Raw genomic sequence first — 19,675 nt, forward strand, 5'->3', positions numbered from 1 at the left:
ATAGATCAGGCAGCTGAGGCTTAGAGAGGTTCAGGATGTGTGCCTAAGGAACATACAAGTAGTAAACGGCAGGGCTGGGATTCAAACCTAGGCCCTTCGATTCCAGTCTGAAAGGAAGCAGAACCCCCTCTTGGCAGGAGCCATAATGTGGGACTGAACATATTCTGTGCCTGGCATGGTGGGTGCTTCACACTGCTTTGGGGAACTTGAAGGCAGTGGGAAGGAATGGAAAGGGTCCTAGACTAGGAGTGAATATCTGAGTTCTAGTCTTTGCTGGTACACTGACTTGGTGTGTGACCAGTGGGATACCTTCCCCACTCTGGGCCACAATTTTCCCAGAATTGGGCTTGAGGGTCACCAAGGGCCTTTCTAGCTCAAACTCTCCATAACCTAAGAACCCTCCCAGCTCAAACAGGCTCTGATTTTCTAGCTGAGTCCTGCCAGCCTCCAAGAGCTACAGCACCAAGGGAGGGGATCAAGACAGGCTGAACAAAGCTGGACTTCACACTCTAGGACAGCTCAGCTTCGGGTGCTCTCAGCCTGGATTAAGAGCAACTGCTTCCAGTAACTTCTGAGTTCCAGACTCCTTTGAAAACCTGATAAAATCTGATCTTCTCCCTAGAAAGCTGCTATTCCATGTGCACCTTTCCACATTCCATACACACAGTCACACAGCATTTAGCTTCTGCTAGTGGAAGTGTAAACCAGTCCAACCTCTTTGGAGGGCAATCTGGAAGTATCTGCTTAAACTGGAAAATCACAGATCCATAGACCCAGGAATTTCATTTCTAAGAATCTGTCCACTTACATGTCACAAAAGCCTGTGTAGGAACAGTCACTGCGCCACTGCTTGTAATGAGGAAGGAGTTGAAACAACACAAACACCCAACAGGGGAACCAGCCCATCCCTACCAAGGAACATAGCACAGCCAACACAAAGAATGAAACAGAGCTCTACAGGCTCATCTGGAAGAGCTTCCAAGACACACAGTTCACCGTGAAAGCAAGGTGCAGAGCCCTGTCTAATGTAGACTCCCTTTTGTAGTAAAATCTTTTAAAAGGTAGAATAGGGGCGGGGCGCGGTGGCTCACGCCTGTAATCCCAGCACTTTGGGAGGCCGAGGCGGGCGGATCACAAGGTCAGGAGATCGAGACCATGGTGAAACCCCGTCTCTACTAAAAATACAAAAAATTAGCCGGGCGCGGTGGCAGGCGCCTGTAGTCCCAGCTACTCAGGAGGCTGAGGCAGGAGAATGGCGTGAACCCAGGAGGCGGAGCTTGCAGTGAGCCGAGATCGCGCCACTGCATTCCAGCCAGGGGGACAGAGCGAGACTCCGTCTCAAAAAAAAAAAAAAAAAAAAAAAAAGGTAGAATAGGAAAGTCACATAACAGATCAGTAACCATGGTTACCTCTGGGACAGGAACAAGCAACAGAGAGAGGCCTAAGGAGGTTTTGCTTTTAACTGTCCACTTTTACTACCTGGATTTTTTACCAAGTGTGTCCAATCTTCAGGAAAATGTTTTGCATGCAATTTCAAGGATTTAACACATAACTAGGTCAATCCCTAAAGTACCAAAGAGCGTAGAGAACGCAGGTGAAGCCTCTGTCGTCAGTTCCTCTGTCTAGGTGGGAAAGGTTAAGCCCAGGGGGGCCTCACACCTTCAGCCCAGCCTCTCTGTGGTGATCAATATTGCCAGTGATGCATGGAGTCCCCTGCAGGGCTGGAGTGGATTGCTCTGCAACCCGTGCCCTGAACCAGAAACCTAATCCCAGGCTGCAACCATCACTTCTGCTATAAGTAGGTTCTCACCAGTGAGAGCTCGTCCACCTCAGGGGCTGGGGCCGAGGGCTTCTCCGGGACAGGGCTAGGGGGCGCAGATGAGGGGGTAGGCGAAGCTGAGGTGCATGATAGAGCGTCTCCACCATCCAGGGCTGGGAAGGCAGCCAGACCCACGTCATCTTCAGGGATGTCATCCAGGGTCTTGGTGAGCTCTGCCAGGAGGGCCTCATTTTCACTGTCAATCTGGAGTGAGGAGGGCATGAGGACCAGAAAGGCAGATGGGGAGATGGTTAGTCACCACCTTAGACTCAGTCTCCACGGTAGACACCAGCTCTGCCCAGCCGGTTGGCCCACCATCACCCTCCTGCCATACCTTCCCCTCAGCCGACCCCCACCCCCAGCAGAGCTGCTCAGTATTCCTGGCATAGCAGATGCCCGATAAATGTGTTATTGACTCCAAGAATCCCAGAATTTTATGAACAGACAGCAGGTGATAATGGAAAGGGCCCTGCCTGGGAGTCCCACTTTTGGCTCTGCTGTTTATCAGTATGTGACCTGGGCACAGGGCTATCCACCTGAGCGACGCCTGCCTCCCCTACCAAGGACAGAGGCTGGCCTACCACACTGGTAGCAGCAACCTGTTGCAGCCCCTCAGACCCTGGGGTCCAGGCAGTGTGAAGGCCAGAAGCTCCAGGGTTCAACTATGACAATAATAACCACAGCAGTGACGAGGCAGCTATCATTTCTCTGCGGGTTCCCAGAGCTTACTCTCCTCATTCACTCCTGAATTCCTCCTCATTCACTCAGTATCAATTGCTATTCATACTGAGTAGCAAGTATGGTGATTAGACACTCAGGCTCTGGAGCTGGGGCTGGACCCCAGGTCCCATACTTAGCAACTCTGGGCCCTTAGGCAAGTTAGTTTTCTCATCTATCAAGTGGGATAACACACAGCACACATTTCCTAAGGTTACTGCTGAGGACTAGATGAGTAAACTTAGGTAAGATGCTTAGAAAATGGTGCCTGGCACAAAATAAGCACTTGCTACTGTGATGACTGTACCTACTACCACTACCACTGCTAGTGCTGCTACTGTTACACGATTTCTGCCAGGATGATGATGATGATGATGGTGGTGGTGGTGGTGGTGGTAACTGCCCCCTGCACTCTTTGCTCCCTTCCTTCCCTTTCCCGGTGGCTACGCTGTGCCTGGCTTCATGCCGGACGATGGTGATAAACAGCACGCAGAGACTGACATGCCCAGCTCCCATGGAGCTTACCCTCCAGTAGAGGACGGGGTGAAACTAACAAACAAGATCATTTCAGAGCGTGAGAAAGGCTAGGAAGAAAATAAAAGGAAGCCATGATGGAGAAAAAGAATGTGGCGAGGACTTACAGGCTCTTCAGGGTGGTCCCAGATGCCTTCTCTGAGCAGCTGATACTTAAAAGTAGGCTTGAAAGACACGAGCCAGGTAAAGTGTTAAGGAGGGGAGACCCAGGAAAAGGGAAACCCCAATCAAAGGCCAGGGGCACAGCGCTTGGCTGAAGAGAGTAGAAAGGCTCTGTCAGGCTCAGGGAGGCCTCACAGCAACCTCGCCCAGGGGCGCACAATTCTGATCTCCTTTTTGCAGCTGAAGACACAAGCTCCTGGAGGCTCAGCAACTAGTCAGGGCTCACGTAGTAAATAACATCCAGAGCCAGGACTTGGACAGCAAGAGTGCCCCACGCACAGATGAACCATAAGGAGGGTCAGCGTGCACACCCCCAGCCCACAGACCCCCATGCCCAGAGGCCGGGTGCCGAGAGCATGTGGTTTCTAGGTGAGGCACCGAGTGCCTCATTTAGTAAGGCCTGGTCCCTGGGCTGTTCTGGCAGCAGGCACATTCTGTCACATGACGCCTCCTCCGGCACTCTTTCCCATCCCAGGTCAGGCTGTTTATCCTTTCTGCAGGAAGTTCATCTGAAATACACATCTCGTGACGGCCTTTTGGCTGCACTAAATCTGTTCCAGGCCTTACAGCCGGAGCAGCAGCTGAGAAGTTCGAAGGGGGAACACGGGGAGAGAACAAACACGTTTGTAATTTTTAGAACAGAGCTAAGAATAAAAGAAAGGTCAAAAGAAGATTTTGGTTGGGCCTGGCCCAAGCCCTGGGGACGGAGGCCCGAGGGTAGATCAGGGTCCGAGGACTCTGGCTTTAGAATGCAGGGGGGCTCACTGGCTGCTCCCCACCCTACCCACAAGTCTCCTTCAACCCTCAGGCCAGACTCCCAACCCTGTCCAGCTCAGAACCATCTGTCCAGCTTGATGGGGAGTTAAGATCCTAGAACCTGGAGCTCAGTGACCACTCTTGGGGTTCTGCCATCAAAAGGGTGATCTTAGGCAAGGTTTCCCTCCTCTATGCCTTGCTCCTTTCCCTGTGAAATGGGAAGACATGATCCCTGGCCAGCCTCCCTCCCTGGGCTCCCAGAAGGCCAAGTCTGGAAGCAGTAATGAGAGTGCTTTGTAGAGTGCTTAGGTCCCTAAGCTCAATGCCTGGGACATGGGAGGCACCACGGCAGATTTACTGAATGAAAGAATGAATGAACCAAACAATGAACAATGGTGGGAGGCTAAGTTCAGTGTCTCAAAGACCAGATTCTAGAGGGAAGTCATTCAGAAATGACATCATCAGCACTGCATGAACTGAGAATTCTCCCTCTTTCCCAGGGACAGTACCAAGGGCCAGAGATACTGTGAATTATCACAAATGTCAGAGCTGGAAGGGCTCTCAGGAACCACGTAGTGAAGAGAGATTTCAAACGCATGGCACACACGCTACTGCTGCCCTGTATTGCTAACAGCCTCTTCCTTCCATGCCAGCATTTTTCCTGATGCAGGGCTTCAGGTGACAACTGCCAATCAATCACAGCTGGCACTCACAAGGAAACCTATCTGCCATTGTTTTTTGGGGGGCGTGGTGGCAGGGGAGGAAGAAAGCCCTAGGAAAGAGATCTTTCAAGGTCACACAGTGAGTCAGGGGTAGGACTAAGGACTAGAACCCAAGACTCAGAGAGCCAACACTGACTTACTGAGTGCCGGTCATGGTGCTGAAATGAGTCCAAAATGGCAAAGACCTCAAGAAGTACCCATCAAGTTGGGTAAAAGCAAAACTGCTCCCCTTCTCCCCACCTCTCCCCACCCCACTCCACTGAAACAGCCAGGAGGGGCTGGAGGCCCTGAGCCCGACTAGGAGGAGCAGCCAACCCTGCCCACGCTGGTCACTGCTTTCTCCAGCCATCCATCCCAGGGAGCTGCGCCACCCCTCTCCTCTTCCCCAGGCCCATTAGCTCGGCTCTCCCTGCTCAGCATAGAAACAGAGTGCAAATTAATGGAGAGTTAATCAGCTGAGGAAGGGATATTAATAGACTCAGCCCCACCCCCAGTCTTTCTGAGCTGATCTCATGCAGGAGGAAAAGGAGCCTTCAAGAAATCTGAGGGAAAAGGCTTCATTTTGAGGACCTAGAGTGGCTTGAAGAAACGTCACGGAACAGAATGTAGGCTACCAGGGCAGAGAGAACACTCAGAGATCGCTACTATCCAGGGGGCTTAAATTGAGGTTCAAGAAACCCAGGAAATTGGCCACCTCCCTCACATTTTTCTGGGAGTAGGTCCAGACCCAGTGACTTTCTTCCTGTAGCCTCAACAGATTGATTTGTCCGTGTTCCTTCCTCATTCCTCACATGGGGAAACTGAGGCCCAAACAAAGGGAGCTACTCATCCAAGGACACACAGCAAATTGTTGCACAACAACCAAACACCTGCCTTACTCTAGAAATATTTACTAAGGGCCTGGCATGTCCCATCCCTAAGGACTCTGGGACATGCAGAGAAATGGAAGCAACGTTCCCGTCCCGGAGGAGGTGTCAACCCTTGCAACTGTAGCTTGTTCTCCACTCTCCCAGTTTGTTTCCATAACAATGGTGCCATTTCATTGTTAACAGAGCTTGGCACGGGCAGCAAGGCTCCATGATTCCCATTGTTCCTATAAAGAAACTGTCCAAGTTAGTGCCAGAAAGGGGACTAGAACCTATGGCTCCTAGATCCCAGCTCAAGGTTTTTGGAATGGGTCAGTTTAATCAGTTCCCTTCATTCAACACCTATGAATTGAGTCCTTACAATGTGCAAGGGCCCCAGAGATGAATAAAGTGTTTGTCCCCAAGGATCTTACAGTCTGAAGGACACACATGTGTGCAAGAGATGGGAGCCCATGAGCGGGACTAAGTGACCAACTGCCTTAGGAGGAGGCATCATGAGAGCTGGGTGTCGAAGGATTCATTCAGTGGATGACTGTTAAGCCCTGACAAAGTGCCCGGCATTGTGCAGAGCCCTGGGAATACAACAAAGAACAATGCAGACACAGCCCACATTCAGAGTTTCCCATGGGCAGGGAGCAGAGGGTGGGGACAGGTCCCAGTCACATGCACAGAGGGTGCACCGGTGAGCAATGGATAGAGCTAGCCTAATCTCAGGAGAGCTGGAGGAGTGTGCAGCCCACCAAAGGGAGAGGGGCTGGGAGGGCAGAGCTCGGCCAGCTGTGAGGACTGTCTTCCTTGCAGGGCTGGGGCCGCACCAAGCTTACTTGAGCCTGAAAGCACTAGTAGGACCTCATCAGAGGCTTGCCGGTGGGTCTGGCCGTTGTCTGAGTAGGTGGGGGGCCTATACAGTCTTGGTGGGAATGGTTTTCAGGGAGCATCCAAACCCCTTTCACTCATGAGTTCTCTGCAACCTAAAAGCATTTTCTGGAGTTGGCCCCCTAAGAGGAAAGGTGCAGTATAGCAAAGGAATTGTCCCCATTGTTCAAGCAAGAAAATGGAGGTCTCTGGTTGGAGCCAGAACTGCAGTTTGGTTCTGGTAATTCCTCACTGGGTTGGCAAAGGGGTTCCGTATAGCGGTGAGGGGTGTGGGTTCCTAGATTACAATCTTTGCCTGGATCCTTACTAGCTGTTTGACCTTGACCTTGACCTACACCAAACCTTCCTGAGTTTCCCTTTCCTTGTCTGTAAAACCAATTATTAGGAGTACACAACTGATAGCTCCCCTTCCTCAGAGAGGCCTTTCCCGACCACTCAGTCCACAGTCCCTTCTCTATTTCCTTTTCGCCCTTATCACAAGTGACTACTGTTTGTTCACATGTTTACAGACTGTAAAGTCCTCTGATGAACACAGTGCCTGACACATAGGGGGCTCGGTAAACATTTCTAGAAGGATGATAAAATCCATCAGGAGGACGCTTGGAAAGGATGCTTGCAGCACACCACCTTGGTGTTCAGCACGCGCGATGTTATTGTTGTTATTATTATTATATTGTCAGATAGGCACAGGGAGCTATGGCTTCTGCCCCTGATCTTTATGAGGGAGAAAATTCCAAGAAAAGAATCATGAATCTGAATGTGTCCATCACCCAGTTAAATACGGCCAATCTAATTTCATCTATTACCCTCTAGGCCGCACACTCCCACCCACACATGCAAATCCATGCAGAGCTTGCTTTCTTCTGAAGCAAACCCCGGACATCATATTATTCCGTAAGAGGCCTTCTTACAGGAAATGCTAGCCATTACATGCCCCTGAGGCTCAGCGCTGGAGCACAAGGGCCAGAGAGGCACAGGCATAGTGGTTCTTGGCACTGCCTCTTATTAAAGAACCTCTAGGCTCCAGCTGAAAAAGGGAGATAATTGTATTTACAACTGAGAGTTGTTAAGAAATGTAAATGAATTAATATACACAAACAGAGACAGCCCTCCCACAGAACAGCTGCTCAATAAATGCCAGTCATCTCATTATGGTATCATCATGGTCATAAAGTCCTGGCTCTGGGGGCAAGAAGACTAGGTTTGAATTCAGTTCAGCTACTGACGAGGTTAATTGCCCTAGGCACAGGACTTCACTTTTCCAAGCCTCATTTTCCTTATCTGTAAAATGGGAAAATACTGGAGCCTGTCTTGCAGGGTGGGGATGAGGATTGGATGAGATAATGTACGGAACAGAGGACCTGGACCTCTGTGGCACACAAAGGGGCTTGGTTCTGCTCGGGAGGCCTAGAGAGCAGTTCATCTCACCCTTACTTTCCTGAGGTGATACAGCAAGGGCCAGGTGAGGCGTGTGAGCTGCGCCAGATCAGGGGCCGATCCAGCACAAGAAACCGGGGCCCAACAGCTTTGGTGGGTGAGGGCGGGGCCCAACAGCTTTGGTGGGTGAGGGGACTTCTCGGCATGAGCAAGTGCAGGAGAGGGCAGAGCAAGGCAGAGCCGGGATTTTGAGGACAGAGAGGCCTGACAGGGTGGGAGGAGGGGACACTGGAGAGGGCATACCTGGAAGAGCTCGGAGTCATCGGGGCTGTACTGGTTGGGTTCAGTCTCTGAGTTCTCTGGGCACCACTGCAGCTCCCCAAAGCAGGTGGCCGAGTCAAAGTCGCTGGCATCCAGCTGGGAGAGGTCGAGTTCTGGAAAGTCAGCATAGAGTTGCTCCTCCCCGGACCCTCCACCCTGAGGAGACAGGAAGGAAAGAGGTGGATCAGAGCTGAGGCTGGCTAGACCCAAGCAGGGGCCCTCTCAATAATGATGCAGCCAATCTGGACCCGTGGCCAAGGCCTGATTTTGCCAAACGACCAAGAAATGGAAAGATCAGCTCCACCCCTTGGTTAAATCTTCTGGTAGCTAAGCTAGGCCCCAACAGTACAAACCTCCATGCTGTTCTCCCCTCTGCACTCCTACACGTCCCTCAAGGCCCTACCCACATACATCTCTGTCCTCTTACCAGAACTGTTTTGTTGAAAACTTTATGAGAGACTGTAAATGAGGAGCCAGTCCTTTACATATATGTCCCCACTTATAAGTGGACTTCTTGAAGCTAACAATGCCTCTATATTAATAATGAAACAAAAACAGCAATAATAATGACTGACACTAATGTGTGACTACTAGATTCTGAAGAAACACTCATCCATGTTCCCAGGGATTTTATAGGAATATATGTAATGTCTAAAATTACATATATGATGTAACATATGATGGAGTATATATGATGAACATAAAATTACATATATGATATAATATGATGGAACATCAATCAGTAGACAATATGTAAATAAAGTCATAAAACACCCCTATCATGGGCCGAGCATGGTGGCTCACGCCTGTAATCCCAACACTTTGAGAGACTGAGGTGGGCAGATCATTCGAGGCCAGGAGTTCAAGACCGGCCTGGCCAACATGGCGAAACCCCGTCTTTACTAAAAATACACAAATTAGCCAGGTGTGGTGGTGCACGCCTGTAATCTCAGTTACTTGGGAGATTGAGGCATGAGAATCACTTGAGCCCAGAGGCGGAGGTTGCAGTGAGCTAAGATCATGCCACTGCACTCCAGCCTGGGTGACAGATGGAAACTGTCTCAAAAACCAAAAACAAACAAAACAGAACAAAAACAAACAAACAAACAAAACACCCATATCATGAAATACTACAGTGCTGCTGAAAAGAATGAAGATCTATATGTTCTCCAAGACACATTAAATAAAAAAGTTGTAGAATATCAGCATGTAAAATAGAACCCCACATGTGTAGAAAAAATAGAAATCAAGCCGTATATTTCTCTATGTAGCATAGCATGTATGCAAACACACAGGAAAAGATCTAGAAGGTCATAAACCCACCTAACAGCAGTGAGTGGGGGAGAAGGGAGCCACAGGTGACTCGGATAGCAGCACTGCCTGAATCAGTGGTTCTCAAAGTGTAGTCTCAGACGGGCAGCACTAGAATCACCTGGAAACCTGGTATGTTGGAAATAATATAAATTCTCAGGCCTAATCCCAGAGCTACTGAATCAGAAGGCAATCAATTTCTCACCCTGGTCTCCCAAGTTTAACGGTCACCAATAGAAGAGCTGCCCTACAGATTCAGAAATAGCCTGAGTTGGGGGGGCTGACACAGAAACAGAAGGGCTTGGTGATGTTCCGTTGGCCCTGGGGCCTGGCAGAACTGAGTCGAGATCCCCATTCACCAGCTGTGGACTTTGGGCAAGTCCCTTCACCTGTAAAACGTGGACAACAACAATATCTGCCATCTATGTTAAGATTTAAAGAGGCAATGTCGTTATAGCCTGGCCTAGTAACTGCTCAATAAATGTCAGCTAAGAGTAATATAACAAATGATAATAATAATGATAAAACAATGGTGTTTCATGGTAGGCTGAGAGGAGCGAAAACTGTCTCGGAGAACAGAAAGAGGCATATGTGACACTTAAGAGAAACAGGTTTTCCCCAGACCTTTTCCTTAATTGTTCCCACTTACTAGGCCTCATAAATTATGAATAAATGTATATTATTAGCTCAACTTGACACAGGAAAAAGGCTTTTATCCAAATTTGGGTCAAATGTCTTAATTGGCGTTTTGCAAGAATCCTGCCTACACAGGCGGCACCAGGCCCAGGTCCTCTCAAGCGGCCGGTCCTCTGCCTTCAAGCAGGCAGCAAGGTGCCCAGCAAGTCTGTCTCTGGGAGCACGGCTCCACCACCCTGCCCACCACCTGCCTATTCTTTCTCCAATCCACATGTATTCCACAATCCTCATTACTGAGAGCCCAGTCACTCTGAGCCAGGCACTGTGATGGTGGGTGGGGAAGGATTACATTAAACAAATAATCACACAAACAAAACATGTGATTCTAAATCGTGACTCTCCAGAGAAGAGCAGAATGCTTCTGAACCTGACTGGGAATCTGAAGGTGAGAGGGACACAGGTGCTTCCTCAATCTCTGGGTCCCCCAGATACCCCCTTCCCCGCAAGCCCAACTGTCACGCCCCCCAACTACAAATCACCAGCACTCAGTGGCTGCCCCTGCTGCAGGAACTCAGGTGGATTCTCTCGACTGCCTCTTGAGAGCTTCTTTCTCCTTCGTACCCAAGCAGACTGTGGGGATGCAGCCGGGGTCCTGTTCTACATAGATAATTGGTTTGTTTCCTGTTTTGGGCCATTTCTAGTAAGTCCGCAATACGTGCGTACAAGTCTTGTTTGGACATATGTCTTTACTTCTCTTGGGTAAATACCTAGGAGTGAAACTGTTAGGCCATATGGTAAGTGTGCGTATAAGTTTATAAAACAGAAAATTGTTTTCCACAGTAGAGAACACCCATTTTGTACATTCCCATCAGCTGTACGAGTGTTGCACTCTCTCCAACACTTGGTATTGTCAGTCACTTATTTAGCCATTCTAGTGGGCATGTTCAATGCTACTATGAGCCAGGCACCGTGTTATATAAGACTCAGCTCCTTCCTCCCTGAGTTGATATCTTAGTGAGGGAAGAAAACACATAAATATTTCATTCTAGACTGAGTTAGTGCTATGAAGGAGAAACAAACAAGGTGCACTGATGGAAGATAACAGGAAGCAAAATCTATCATTTTACCCTTTTTATTTTTAGAGACAGGCTCCTGCTCTGTTGCCCAAGCTGGAATACAACATGGCTTGATCACGACTCACTGCAGCCTCAACCTCCTACGTTCAAGCGATCCTTCCATCTCAGCCTCCTAAGTAGCTGGGACTACAGGTGTGCACCACCACACCCGGCTAATTTTTCTTTTTTAATTTTTTGTAGAGACAGGGGTCTATGTTGCCCAGGCTTATCTCAAAGTGCTGGGATTACAAGTGTCAGCCTCTGTGCCCAGCCCAGAATCTAAACCAGATGGAATGTCAGGAAAAACTTATTGAAGGAGAAGCCAGGCAGCGGAAGAGGTGGGAAGAGGACTGCAGGCAGAGGGACCGTCAGAGGCAAAGACCCCAGTGGGGATTGAGCCCAAGGCATAAGGCGCTGAGGTCAGTGAGGCTGCAGCTTGGTGACTAGGGGTGGGGGATGAAGGAAATGGGAAAAGATGACACTAGGAAGGCTGGTGGAGGCTGGATCAGGTAGGGATCGGAAAAGGATTTGGGTTTTACCCCAAGTGTGATGGGGGTAGGACGGGCATAGAAGCAGCGAGATGGTTTAATAGCTGTTGTAGCCATCCAGGAGGGGACAGGTGGTGGGTCGGGGAGGTACCTCTCAGACACCATCTAGGGACTGTGGGACAGAAGGGAGGGCCAAAAGCAGAGACACAGGTTGCTAGGCAGCTGGGGCCTCCCAGGCCAGCAAAGCCCCCAGCAATAAGTTCTCGGGTGAGCTCTGTGTTCCAGATCTCCCTCTCTCCAGTAACTCAGAGCAGACACCTTTGTAGGACTTGCTTCTTAGAAACAGCTTTAGAACCAGAGTCCCAGAATCCCAGACTAGCCAGGAACCCGCAGCTCTGAGGTTGTCCAGGTAAGTCATGGTGAACAATCTGGGAGGCAGAGGTCCCTCCAAAAACCAGACAAAAGCTATGGACATTTTTCCCCACAAGATGCAGGTATGCGCACAAAATGTACCTTAACTTTTAGAACTTCATAGAACTAGCTGAAGAACTCCCGACCTAGCTGGTCTATCTCCTTCACTTTGCAAATATGGAAACTGAGACCCAAAGAGGATAATGGATTTGCTCGGGGTCATCCGGTGAGTGTCCTTCCCTCGAAACCATACCACCTCCTTTACAAAATGTCCACAAAATGGCTGTGATGGCTGCACTTATTGATTGCCCATAGCAGCTCAACATACTCAAAGTGTACCCAGCACATAAAAACAAAGAAACCTCAGCTTCGCGCCTTGTCAATTAGGCTAAGACCACTCTCTAGCTAAAAACCATTAAGCACCGCATTAAGAGTGATTTCTCTGGCCATCTCCATATTTAGAGAGGCTTTTGAAGGAGTGCTTCAAGTGGCCCAGTTCTTTTTGAAAGATCTGAATTAAGGCCTTCTTGTCCTGTCCTGGGAGCCTTCTACAAGCCTTGCCAGTGGAGCTGGGAGGTCGAAGCACAAACTAACAGCCACTGCTATCATGGGGTCCTTACTAGATGCCAAGGCCCATGCTAGTGCCTTCTATACATGCTCCCACCAGTCTTAAATCAACCTAGCAGGGTGGGTGCTACCGTCCCCATGTCAGCAAGTCATTTAAATTAGGTTACTAGGGCCAGGCACAGTGGTTCACGCCTGTAATCCCAGCACTTTGGGAGGCCGAAGTGGGCAGATCACTTGAGGTCAGGAGTTTGAGATCAGCCTGGCCAACACGGTGAAAACGGATTTCTACTAAAAATACAAAAATTAACTAGGTGTGACGGCAGCTGCCTGTAATCCCAGCTACTCAGGAGGCTGAGGCATGGATGGCAATGGATGCAGTGAGCCGAGATCGCGCCACTGCACTCCAGCGTGGGTGACAGAGCAAGACTCAGTCTCAAATAAATAAATAAATTGTTAGTAAGTAAGTAAATAAATAAATAAATTAGGTTGCTAGGGCTTCCATAACAAAGGACCACAATGGGGTGGTAGCTTAAACAACAGATGTCTGAGATTAAGGTGTCTGCAGGAATGGTTCCTTCTGAGAGTCTGTTCCAGGCCTTTCTCCTTGGCTTGTAGATGACCATTTTCTCCTTGTTTTTCCATGTTTTCTTCCCTCTATGCGTGTCTGTCTCTGTGCCTAAATTCCCCCTTTTGATAAGGACACTAGCCACACTGGATGAGGGCCCACCCTAATGACCTCATTTTAACTTATCTCTGTGAAGACCCTAGCACCAAGGAGGTCACATTCTGAGGCATGGGGGGTTTAGGGCTTCAGCACACCTTTTTTGGGAGGATACAATTCAACCATAACACCCAGGGTCCCAAAAGGGTGAAGCTGGGATTCAAACCCAAGTCTCTTCTCTCCCTATGAAGCCAGGACCCTCATCCACCACCCTGCTTCTGAAAGTGAGAAGGAATATTCAAGACCATTCATTCCCATCTACAGATGGGGAAATGGAGCTTCAGGCAAGGGTTGGGGATGGCCCAATCACACGGCAAGTTTGTGGCTGAGCCAGGACAGACCTGGGACCGAACACACTGAACAGGAGGCTCGTGTGTGCAGCCTCTCTGGCCCCTCTCTGTGCCTGCTCACCCCCTGCCGTGGGCCCTCCTTCTCCAGCAACACCACACCGCTTATCTGAAAGGACTGTGGCTGCCCCGAGCCAGGGAGATAAATGATCCTGGCCATGGATTAATGGGGTTTCATCCAGACTCACAGAAGTGGCTTCATTGGAAGCTTGTGAATCTTGCCGGAAATTGATTCCCTGCTTAAGAAAGAATGCATCTTCAGGAAAAATTGGTGGCTCTATACGTTCCTGGCTATAATCAGCAAATCGCCTAGCACAGTGCCTGGTCCAGAGCAGATTTTCAGAACTACTGAGTGGGAAGGAAGCTCGAGGAGGTGGGGCGGAGGGGTGGCTGCAGTGACAGCCTGGGTTCTGGGTCTGTGAGGACTCACTCTGCATCCTTCATTGGGTTACCTCCCCGCTCTGGTCCTCACTGCCCTCTCTGGAAAAGAGAACATAAAACCAGATAGGCCCTCTGGACACCCCCTGCTCAAGCATTTGATATAATTCTGTACTTATCAAATTTCTGAGATCCACATAGGCTTTGGGGAAACAGGAAGAACTCAGCATTTAATGAACAAATACAGGAATGTATGTGTGAATGACTTTCCAGAGGGGAGACGAAATGCAGAAGAAGGACTGTCTTGCAATTGAAAGTAGCCTAGACGAGGGGGGCAAAAAGGCCCTGGCTTTGCGGTTAACACTGACCCTTTCAGATCAGGACATTTATGTTTTTTGCGACCTCGGTTTCTATTGACAAAATCCGGATAATAAGAACAATCCTGCCTCCCAAGTTCTTACAAAGATAAAGTACCACAGGTTGGGAACATGGCATGGATCAGACACCCATGAGTGGTGGTCATGGATTACTATGGTCTGAATGTTTGTGATCCCCCAAATTTATGTTGAAATCCTTACCCCCATGGTGAGGCCACGAAGAGGCGAGGCCTCTGGGAGGTGATGAGGTCACGAATGGGAGGCGTACCCTTATAAAACAGACCCAAGTAAGCTCGGCTGCTCCTCCCACCCTGTGAGAATACGAGAAGCTGCAATCTATGAACCAGGAAATGGGTCCTCACCAGATACGAAATCTGCCGGCGCCTCGATCTTAGTCTTCCCAGCCTCCGGAACTGTGAGAAATAAAGTTCTGTTGTTTATAAGCCACCCAGTTTATAGTATGTTGTTACAGAAGCAGAAACAGACTGAGACACAGATATGGCACTTTCTAGTTCCCAAGTGACATTCACGGCTGTGCTCTCATCAGTACCTTCCCAAGATGCAGGGGATGGCCAGTGGTTAGCGTTTGCATTTGACTGATGGGAACACTGGGGCTCCAGGAGGGTCAAGGCTTCGTGAACTCATCCCCTGACCCACATCCTCAGTTCTAAACCTGCCAGCTCACCCAATTCTTTTCTGTCAACTTTGACCAGCCGCCTAATCCCAGTGTCATCATGGCTCATGGTTTCTGTTGAGGGAATGATCTTGCCCTGCCAGCCAGACCATGCTGGCTCTCTTCAGGCAGGCCTGCGATGGTGGGGAGTCTGGGCCCCCACCCGGCTGCACTGACCTCCTGTGACTGCCATCTTGGATACCCTAAGTCCTGCCCGACTGCCAGCTTGGTGCCTCCTTCACTGACAAGAAGTTGTATTTGATGATCTGAGATAAGTTATTCTTCTTAAACTGCTGTCAGGAATGAAGACCTGCAATGAGATCTGCTAGGGTGGCAAGCACACGGCACTGGGCTCACCGTTCCCTCTTTCCATGGCGATACCACTAACTGATCCCAGCCCAACATCCTGCTGAGCCCCAAGCCTTCTCAACACGGAGCCTCAGCAGCTGTTACTAATTGATTAGAAGGGGCCTAGTCTACATTATGACCCTGTGCCTCTACTTACCTTCTAGGAAGGAAGTGTGGGAAATACCTATGAAGTCCCACATAGCCATTTCACTTTATAAATGTTTTGTTCCTTCTCTCACCTCTGTTATTTGGCCTGCCTCTCACCCATTGCCTTCCCAATGGGTGGAAGCCCACTGAGTTTCCTCTGGGAAGCTGCCCTTCCCTTACCCCCAAGCAAGCAATCCAGGGAAGCACATCCAGGCCAATTAAAATATCCTATGGCCACAATAACTGGTTGGATTGGGTGGGTCAGAGCAAATACCAGGAAACTGCAGGAGCACTTGGACAAGGGGGCTGCGCTGGTTGGATTCTTTTCTGAATAGGCTGGCAGCCCTCTTTGCCACTACCTGCAAAGGGCCTGCCTGAGAAAGAAGCCAGAGCAGGGAGGTCAGAGCCAAGAAACAGAGATAGATTCCCAATAAAATAACTGAAGCACTTGGATTCAGCTGTGCCTGAAGGCAGGCATTCCCTGTGCTCCACAGTTCCATGAGTGAAAACAGTCCCTCTCTACATTACATGCCAGTTGGAGTTTCTACCACCCATCAATGAAAAAGTGATAACTTATTCATCTCTCTTACATTATGAAAAAAACCCCAATCTTCCCATGTCTTCCAAATTAATACAAATCACCTAAAGAAGCTTCCAGAACAGTGGGGAGAGTAGTTTATCTTAGTCCCCACAGAAATACCTATGGCATCATCTGAAATAAGACTCAAAGTCACAAACACAAAGTTCAACTCCAGACAAAATAAGTGGACAGAAGAGAGGGGCTCTGAGCCCAGCTTAGAAGAACAGAACATCTTAAACTCAGAGATAAACCAGACCATTGGAAGGGCCTCCCACCAAAACATTTAAGGCAAAAGATCTCAACCCGGCATCCAAGGCCCTTTCTGTGCAGAAGCATCCAGGTTCAGGCTGGCAGAGCTCAACCTTGGTGATTCTCAGCCTTTTACAGCCGGGCTTCAAGCCTTAGCCAAGTAGGTGCTTGGTCAGGGCTTGGCGTAAGGCGACCCGACAGGAGGTCACCAGGTCTGGCGAGAGTGGATCTTCCAGCCCAGAGAAGAAGATGGGGTCCAGTGCTCAGAATTGAGCTCCAAGGCTGGGTCAGACCCAGCCAACCAGGAGGAAGCCCAGTTTCCAGGGACCTTGGAAGGCAGCTCTGCCTGGTAGGCAGGGCAACAGGATGGAGAAAGCTGGGATCCCTGACACTGCCCTGGGACACCTATCTCGGGATCTGAGAGAGGACTCAACTCAGAGCTCATCAAACTTCCTGTCATTTGGAGGCAGTTTTCTGCTACTTGCAGCCAAAGCTGATCCCATCCAGGCCATCTCAGGCCTTTGGTATAACAGTGGCTCTCCTAACCAGCCTCTACTCGACCAACCAACCAGGTTAACCAACACTCCCCACCCTCTCCTATAATAACACCCTTTACTAATGCCCAAGGCGCCCCAGAGCCTCAGCTGGTCTGCTCCCACCAGCTGAGTTGTTTATTTACTAAGATTCAGTTATTTCTTCCCAAACCCACTCGATAGTGTAATTACAAAATTTCATTAACTGGTCCATAAACAGAAAATATGAGTACAAAAGAAGAGATTTCAATGAAAACTAAGTTGAAGGCTGTGGAAGGATTCAAGGAAGCTGAGTTGCTAAAAAAGCAAACAAACAACACTGTCATCAAATTTCATGTGAATGAGATCATGGTAAAAGATTAGGAGAAATTTGCAAGAATCAAGAAAGATTCGGCACTCAGACTGCTTGACAAGAGTCAAAGTTCTTGATCCACCTGAATGCATCCTGAAACTGGAAATTGGAATCCTGGCACCGTGGGTGTGGACTATGGAGGGAATCAGATGACTTAGAGTTTCAGTGCTGGCACCACAAATAGTCCTATAGCAAAAGACTGGCAAAAATGAATGTACATGTCATATGGCTTCGCTAAAAGACAATGTAGGCATGTGTTTCACAATTTTGAGCTTTATCTGACTTTTTCCTAGGAATTCCCCTCTGCAACCTCTGGGCACCTCTCAGCTGTAGTTCCCACTCTCATTAGATAAGAAGGTGACTACTGCACACAGGCTCTGGCCCACACAGCACAGGAAATAAAGCCTTATGATGGACTACTGTAATACAGAACCAGGGTTTTGTGCACTGGAAGGGTCTGGAGTAACACTTTTTGTGAATAAATCTCTCAATTTGCAAATGAGGGCATTGAGGCTGAGAAAGAGGGAACAGGGAGTCACCCAAGATCCACACAGCCAGCTCCTGACAGGGCCGGAACACAAACCGGGATCTCCCGTGTGACCTGTCCAGACCGGTTTCCAGAATAACAGGCCACTTCCTCAACATCTGTGGCCCATCCACCAAAAGTTCCACATTAGATTCATCTCTCTTTAAATGACAAGGGAAAGAGAGAACAGGCAGTCTCCTGGGCAGGTGTTATCTTACAGTCATCTCCTTACCCACTCCTATTGCCTGCAAGCAGCCCCTTATCCACTGAAGATCTGCAAAGTCTCTCGTTGCTGTGTCGGGGTGAGATGACCTGGGGTGGGGCAGCTCCTGAATGGCCTGGCATGTGGCTGTGCGGAGCCCAGACTCCCTTCCTTCAGCACCGAGGTCAGCTAGGCCCCCTTCCCCACCTTTGGCAGCATGGATCCTGGCACCTGTCAGGAGGGTGGCCTATCAGCAGGTACAAGCCTGCCCCAGGCCCAGGAAAGCAGTGTTTCATTTTGTTTGTAAACAATAAGGCTGAAGTATATTCTGCACAAGGTGTTTTAGGACAGGGTAATATACACATTGTGTCTGCCTGCACTCACAGCCAATTTTATGCACTTGAACTCAAGGGCCTCTTGAATTCAAAGGAGAGTGGCAGGAAAGCACTTGCTAAACTGTAAAATAAGGTACAGGTACATGTTGTTAGGCTTTGCTGAGGCAGGGCTGGCCCTGGCTCATAACTTGCTAGTTACAGGGAGTTGCTTGCCCTCTCCGCATCTTTCGAGACCAGCCTCCCTCCTGGAACAGTTGTGCGGGTTAAGTGTCCATCCTGGGGCCTCTGCGCTGGAGCCTTCCTCAGCCTGGAACACCTTCTCTCTCCTTCATCTCACATAGCGGCTTCCTTCTTTCTATCCTCATCCCAGGTTGAAAGTCCCTCCCGAGATGGGCCTCCCTGACCACTGCACCCTAAATGCCCGCCCCCATCTCTGGCCTACCCAGCACCCTGCTGGAATTCTCTCAATTAGCAGTTATCATTCTCTGCTATTCCCTGCCCCCTTTTATCAGTATGTTTTTATATTATGGTAAAACATAAATAACACGAAATTTATTAGTTTAACTTTTTTTTTTTTTTTTTCTAGACAGGATCTCACTCTGTCACCCAAGCTGGAATGCAGTAACATGATCATGGCTCATTGTAGCTTTGTCTTCCCCAGGCTCAAGCAATCCTCCTGCCTCAGCCTCCTTAGTAGCTAGGACTGCAGGGGCACACAACCACTCCCAGCTTGCTTCAGGTTGGTCTCAAACTCCTGGGCTCAAGCAGTCCTCCTGCCTTGGTCTCCCAAAGTGCTAGGATTATGGGCATGAGCCGCCATGCCTGGCCCATTTTAAACATTTTTAAGTATGCAGTTCAGTGGCATTAAGTACACCCACATTGCTATGCAGCCATCACCACCATCCATCTCCAGAACTAACCCCATTACTAATTTGTCTACTTGTGTACTGCTGCCTCCTACAACTGGCAGCTCCACGTGAGCAGGGGCTGTGTCTGGGTCTGTCTTGTTGCCCACTGTATCTCAAATGCCCAGCATAATGCCTGGCACATAGTAGGTACTCAACAAACATGTTCAAAAAAACAAAATGAGTGTCTTGTAAAGGGTATAGGGCCCTGCACAAAAACAAGAGAGCGCAACATGTGCATTTTTTTCCATCCAGCCCCGCGACTAGAGCAAGCTTCCTGGCAGCCTAAGTCACCAGATAACAACTTCAGGTTTTGCAAAGTCT

The 19,675-nt window shown here is 49.3% G+C and overlaps 1 protein-coding gene across 2 annotated transcripts in view; it reads right to left on the minus strand.

The window, feature by feature from the left end:
- The window catches only part of PPARGC1B (PPARG coactivator 1 beta), a 125,043-nt gene that overhangs the window by 26,905 nt on the left and 78,463 nt on the right, over window positions 1–19,675 (minus strand). For both annotated transcript variants that reach the window (XM_030927457.1, XM_030927456.1), the window contains exons 2-3: window positions 8,133–8,306; window positions 1,811–2,023 (exon numbers count right to left, since the gene is read on the minus strand). In XM_030927457.1, the coding sequence (XP_030783317.1) occupies window positions 1,811–2,023; window positions 8,133–8,306 (387 nt within the window). The remainder of the gene's footprint in view (window positions 1–1,810; window positions 2,024–8,132; window positions 8,307–19,675) is intronic.

This window comes from Rhinopithecus roxellana, chromosome 3 (assembly GCF_007565055.1).
Source record: "Rhinopithecus roxellana isolate Shanxi Qingling chromosome 3, ASM756505v1, whole genome shotgun sequence".
Classification (NCBI taxonomy): Eukaryota; Metazoa; Chordata; class Mammalia; order Primates; family Cercopithecidae; genus Rhinopithecus; species Rhinopithecus roxellana.